At 46.0% G+C, this 7,012-nt stretch overlaps 1 protein-coding gene across 1 annotated transcript in view; it reads right to left on the bottom strand.

Moving 5' to 3' along the window:
• The window catches only part of GTF3C2 (general transcription factor IIIC subunit 2), a 21,768-nt gene that overhangs the window by 10,949 nt on the left and 3,807 nt on the right, over positions 1-7,012 (bottom strand). The window contains exons 4-5 of the mRNA XM_072408701.1: positions 6,114-6,423; positions 3,902-4,056 (exon numbers count right to left, since the gene is read on the bottom strand). Of these exons, the coding sequence (XP_072264802.1) occupies positions 3,902-4,056; positions 6,114-6,423 (465 nt within the window). The remainder of the gene's footprint in view (positions 1-3,901; positions 4,057-6,113; positions 6,424-7,012) is intronic.

Genomic DNA, 7,012 nt, shown 5'->3' with positions numbered 1-7,012 from the left:
TCTGGCCCTCTCTAGATAGTTAGATGTGTATGTAGCTTCATCTCTGTACAAAACTTTGCATGGCAGCTTCCTTCTATTGATACAGCAAACAGCTAATACAGGAAAAGTTGTGAGCACTGCATGGAATGTTACAGACTTGGGGGGTCACCACTAGAAAGGATCCTGGCCCCCGTATAGTGATGGGGCAACGAGCGGTCCCCGTACAGTGAGGGGGCGACAGGTAGATAAACATTCCCTACACAATTCCATGGACATTTCATCCTAAAGCCCGGCAGCAGAAACTTCATTCTCATTCTGCAGGAAAACGTCCTCAGTGCCTTCTGTTACCCAAATTTATCTCATGCACCCCCCTAGCACCCAGACAGTGGCAGATCTTCAGAGCCCCCCCATAAATCCAGAACATGATGTACAGATTTGTGTCCTTCCTGTGTGTGTGCGGAGAGATAAGAGGCAGCAGAGCGCTGCAATCATTGAGCTGTCACCGGATGATAAATGGCCGACTCTATAAAAGGCGAAGAGACTCCGAAACAAGAGATTGTGGGGTGTCCCGTGCCCCCCTCCCATGACGGATCATGTCCACGGAGATAACTGTACCTAAACACTCCCCAGGACAAGAGCAGCAGGGGCAGATCCCAGGCAATGGAGGCACATAAATACCAAGGACTCCGATCGGTGGCACGGAGATGAGATTGGCACTGCCAGCCATGGTGGGCACTCCACATGCATGGTGTCCCATTGTACATCCACACAAACCCCAACCAGCGAGGGGCAGTCCTGGGGGAATGAGAATACCCCAGGGTGGGGTCCCAGGATGGGGCAGGAGGGCCCAGCTGGCAGGTAATGGGAGATAAGTGGATCTTTAATGACCAATTTTTCTGCCCCACTAACTGCCCCCCAGAGACCAGACTTCCCAAGCGGAGTCTATTAATCACTGCCGAGACAGCGGGAGAATAAAGACGGCCAAACGCCTCAGCGAACTACAAACGTACTCTATTCCACCCACTGCAATACACAACGTACTACCATACTCCCCCCCCCCCCCACAAACACCCTAATATCGGGGAGCACAGCATGGGGGGCAGCAAGAATAGCGGAATATAATCTATAGATAACATATCGATGTGTTACCCAGATATTAACCCTTCACTGACCAGGAATCCCTGAATGTAATCTATAGATAACATATCAATGTTTTACCCTCATATTAACCCTTTGCTGACCAGGAATCCCTGAATGTAATGTATAGATAACATATCGTCATATTACCCATATATTAACCCTTCACTGACTGGCGGCACACAGCAGCAGATGTGACGATGGAGAGACGGAGGCTCTCATCCATGTAATAACCATCTGGATAGTCTGTAATAGTGATTAGATTTCACAATACAGAGCTGGTAATACACGTTTCCTGACAATAGCCCCAGAGGGTGGGGAGGGTTCTCTTTACCGCTCTACTGACCCCAGAAGGGGGGGGGGGGCACATCTCATTGTCCTGCAGTTTATAGGCCGAGCATTACCCAGAATCCTTTGTTTTATCTGCACCTATGTCCAATCCTCAGCACATATCAATTGTCTAAATGAGCAATGTGCCATACAGATAGTGATTGTACAAGCGGGTGACTTCAGATAGGGCTGTACAGACATATTACTGACATATTACATGCTTATCTTATTGGGTCCAGGTGCCCTGCCTGTAGGATTGCAGAATGACCGTTATATGGGCCTAGATACCAATGCAGGGACTGTATATGGAAGGCGTGGGATACGAATCCCCCTCTGTGAGACTCCATAACCTATGGCTCAGCCATTCATAGAATCACACATTGATAGGTGGTGTGAGGGTGCCCCCTAGGGGCAGCACAATGCCTTCACATCCTATTATGTGATTGGACAGCTGTACATTTACAGGGAATATTTTATCAGAAGATAATAAGTTTGATTTGTTTTAATATTTTTTAAATGAAAGAATTTGTGTCATTTGGCAGCCTGTGTATGAAGAGAATGAACTATGGTCCAATCCCGGCGTCAAGGAAAAGGGAATCGGATGTCTACATACTCCGAAGTCTGCCTAATCTGATCCCACGTGCTATCTGGATCCATTTTTGGCATAAAGGAAGTTAGGAGCCACCAGGAAGCAATCGGTTTAGGTTCACCACCTGCTGGATGGGGTTAATGCATTGATATATTACCCCTATATTAACCCTTTCACTGAAGAGTTAGGGGACCCCACACACAAAGGAATAATTAGCCTGTATATGTAGCACTTTGGGTTGCAGCACTGGGTCCCAGGTTGGAATCTCAGCCAGGACATTATCTGCATGGAGTTTGTAGGTTCTCCCCGTGTTTGTCTAGGATTCCTACGGGTACTCCGGTTTCCTCCCACATTCCAAAAACATGCAGTTAGGTTAATGGCTTCCCCTCAAAACTGACCTCAGACATTATTATTATTATTGTTATTATTATTAAACAGGATTTATATAGCGCCAACATATTACGCGGCGCTGTACATTAAATAGGGGTTGCAAATGACAGACTAATACAGACACAGGAGGAGAGGACCCTGCCCCGAAGAGCTTACAATCTAGGATTAATGACATATTACTATGGTAGGGACATTAGAGTGTTAGCTCCTCTGAGGGACAGCTAGTCACATGACTATGGGCTTTGTACAGTGCTGCGTAATATGTTGGTGCTATAAAAAATAATAACACATACACAGCAAGGACCGGACCGTCTGAAACTGGAAAACATGGGGGGGTTCTACACTTTCTGCCAAGGGGTCCTGAAAAACAAAATCACTATGCAGAGATGGAGACATAATCCTGTACAAAGCATTGGTCACACCACATCTGGAATATGCCCTCGTCTGTTCATCTCACACACCCAGACCCGGGAGGGCTCAGCATGTACACAGGGAGCCGCCTTCCTATTGATTGGTAACACTCACAATGAATTTTGATATATTGAGATTTTACTGCAGGCTGGGAGAGTTTACAAGATTTGTGGCTGTTATTTTGCCCTAAGAGAGTTTAACCCAGAAAGTTTTAGCAGGGTGGGAGGAAATTGTAGGCGGGTGGCAGCCCCGGTATTGTGACCCAACAGAGTGCTGAGAAGTGACGGGCGGTGCGCCTGGCTAAAAGGGCCCGGGGAAGAACACTGCCCGACATACAATTATCACAACTTAGAACAAACATGAGTAACCAAACAGGACACTTCTAAATGCTGACACTCAAACCTCAAGAAACCAAACATTTCAATGGAGTCACCCCAAATAGGATGACCACCCCCATAGCAGTATGTACCGTTAGCATTTACCCTCCTCACTTACTGAACCCCATTGGCATCAAACCTGAAAAGCCGATATGTTGACACACTGGATTTAAAAGGTGAGCCCCATGCAGATATAAGAGATGAAGCTTTGTATTCATTATTTCATTTAATAAATACAAGCACCTGACTTGCTGGGCACTGGTAGATTAGGGGGAAGGAGAAGAAGCACAATCATCCAATCAGATGTGAGAAACAAGCTGATAGGAGGAGCTTGATGATGAGCTCACCAGTCTGCTGCTTTCTCTGTTTGATTACAAGTGGGACAAGACCGGCGAGTGTTACTGAAGGACAGAAAGGAGAAATCCTATTTCCTGCACGGGCAGAAAGTGCTGTGTGACCGAGTCGTGTCCAAATAGTGTCCAAAGCAGAGAGAAAGCTATGTCCTTAGTCAGTAGAACCCTGGCAGAGACCTATACAGCTCCCACATGGAAGGAGTCCTGGGCTGGAAGTTCGGTTGGGGAGCTGCTAAAACCTGCACACAGCCGACTACCCCCCCACCTCAAAACAATACTACAATCCAGCACCAACCTATCTACATCTCACACAATTCTGATATAACCCGCCTCACTGGAATACACCGGCACGAGCGGTCAATTGCTTCCTACCTTTTACCTGGGATTTTCGGTGAGCTTGGAGCGATTCCGGATGAGGTAGGCTGTAAATTTCAACATGGCCGCTGGAGAAAGCTGCTGCCAAGAGGCCAAGTCTAGCCATCTGCAAACCCTGCATGAAGACAAAGGATTGAAATGTGAGGCCTGACAAGAAGAGAAACTAATAAATATGACTTGTTATGTACGTCCATTTTCTGTGTACAGAATGAATCCGTGAACAATATTTCCATCATATCCTGTGTACAGCCTAATATATGACAACATGGGAAGTCATACAAACTAATGTACGACCACATGAGCAGCCTGTAATGAATCCATGAACCCATGCAAGCCATCATATCCTGTGTACAGACTGTAACGTACGACCACATGAGCGGTCATAATTCCTATGAGCAGCATGTAATGAATCCATGGACCCATGCAAGCCATCATATCCTGTGTGCAGACTAATATATGACAACATGGGAAGTCATACAGACCAATGTACGACCACATGAGCAGCCTGTAATTTATCCATGGACCCATGCAAGCCATCATATTCTGTGTACAGACTGTAACGTACGTTCATGTGAGCCGTCATAATACTATAAGTGACACCAATGACGTTTTTGGCTATCTGTAAGGGTGACATTCTTCCCAATGTCCAGCAATGTAAGAGGAATTCTTCCCACTGACCACCAGACTAATATACTGTGATCTGTGGATATAATAGGTAGAATCAGGGAGTCTATTAGGAAGGATCTGAGCAGATGTATAGATTTAATAGGAAAATCAAGATGCAAAGTTAATATTCTCCTACCTCTCTTAAGTTGTGATTGCCTGGGTGGGGGGGGGGTTATTTTTGCCTTTCTGCTCCTTTATACCTATCCAAACCTCAGGTGCCCCAACCGTACACCTCTTCCCTGCCTGAACACACTCAGATTTCATCCTCCATATTATGGTCCACCTGACCTACCCTTCAGTGGTTGGGGCTCATAATTGGTATTAACCACCCAGGCGGTTAGCCCGACCTTGGTTCGTGGTAAGAAAACTTGCTACTATCATTTACCCCGAACCAAGGTCGGGGTAGCTAAAAGTATAAACATGCATTACAGTGCAATCTGATTGTCATACAATATTGTTTTGGATTACAACTGAAACAAAAATACTTACCCGGTCCCCGCAGCTCCTCCAGAGACGTCTGCCCTCTTCGGTCTTCTTCCAGTGTGTGCAGTGGCGATCTCCGGGGTTTCCTGGTGACGTCGCTACATGCGTCGGTGCGGGCGGAGGCGGGGCGGGAAATTCAAATACATACATACATATATATATATATATAAGTGACACCAATGACGTTTTTGGCTATCTGTAAGGGTGACATTCTTCCCAATGTCCAGCAATGTAAGAGGAATTCTTCCCACTGACCACCACACTAATATACTGTGGGCTGTGGATATAATAAGTAGAACCAGGGAGTCTATTAAGAAGGATCTGAGTAGATGTATAGATTTAATAATAATTAATGGCAGTGTGAAGCTTGTAGGAAAATCAAGATGCAAAGTTATTATTCTCCTACCTCTCGTAAGTTCTGATTGCCTGGGTGAGGGGGGTGGGTTATTTTTGCCTTTTTGCTCCTTTATACCTATCCAAACCTCGTTTTTTGCCCCAAACGTACACCTCTTCCCTGCCTGAACACACTCCGATTTCATCCTCCATATTATGGTCCACCTGACCTACCCTTCAGTGGTTGGGGCTCATAGTTGGTATTAATGAATTATTCTATAGGTGGTATTATAATACACATTATTCTACAATGTTAAACACAACATATTTATATTATGTATATTGTTATATTATGTCATGGCATATTAGTCACAGCTGTTCATGTATCATCTCCAAATACATTAATATATATATCTCCAATTTGTCCCTATCCCTGGGCCCAGTCCCTTGCCATTAGCAGAAGTCATTTCCCAATCCTCCATCATTCATTTAGCCCGCTCCCGGACCCTCCCCTACGCTCCCCGGACCTTTTTAGCTGGCAGCACCACCCTGCACTTTTCAGTAACCCCCCCGGCTATTGGTTGGTTACTGAAAAGTTGTGTCACTATACAGGGATCACCAGCCATCTTAATAACGTTTCTGAGAACCCCGGTGTAGGATGGGGTGGGATAGCCAGATAAGACCACTCACCTCTCCAAAGGCAAAGACGCTCATGTTGTAGGACGGGGGGTCGTTTTCAGATTCATCACTCAGACATTCATTGTCGATCTCCTCTCTCTCCTCCTCCCGCAGAAGTTCTTCTGTGACCACAAAGTCCACATCGGCGTCATCATCATCCGTATCATGGGCTTTCCTCTTCCTGCCCCTCTTCTTCCCTGACTGAGGCGGCCTTGGCGTCCGTTCAGTCTTCTGCTCGGGGTTGGGCTTCTCTGGCACGGAGGGAGACGTGTTCCCCGACGCCGACCATTCTTCTGCAATGTCGTGGAGATATTTCAGGGCCCTGCAGAGAGAAACACAACGGTGTCAGAATAAATCATCATGGCGGCTCACACAACAGTATCATGAGGTGACTATTACACCTGCCATCCGAACCAACCCAACCCAAACACCATAATGGAGACCTTTGCCCCAGGCTGCAGGACTTGTTAGGGCCCATTTACTTTTTCATTCATTTTACTCCACAAACAATCACACAATCCCTGGTCTAAGCAGAATATGCTGAAGACAAAGCTACACCCGAGGCGGCAGCCATCCATGGGATAGACGTTGGCTTTGCCATAGCTGAGAGTTTGTTCTTAGGTTCATTTCATGGGACTGGTAACTTACCAATATTTATTCCATTGCATATATATGAAACTTTTTTTTTTAATTTATTACCAAATTCTTTACACAATGGAAACAAACACAGATATATATTGTACTTTGTCTCTAACGCGTTTCGCCATCAGGCTTCTTCAAGGACACTACAAGAAGTTGTAAAAACTTTAAACTTCATATCTGTAGAGCACCAGACACTGCCAAACTGAGTGAGCCAAGCTAAAGAGCGAGCGAGGGCAAGGGGGGGAGGGGGCCAGGGCGGGGGCAAGCAG

The sequence above is a fragment of the Pyxicephalus adspersus genome, chromosome 4 (assembly GCF_032062135.1).
Source record: "Pyxicephalus adspersus chromosome 4, UCB_Pads_2.0, whole genome shotgun sequence".
NCBI classification, from domain to species: Eukaryota; Metazoa; Chordata; class Amphibia; order Anura; family Pyxicephalidae; genus Pyxicephalus; species Pyxicephalus adspersus.
This window is presented reverse-complemented; position numbering and strand designations above follow the sequence as displayed.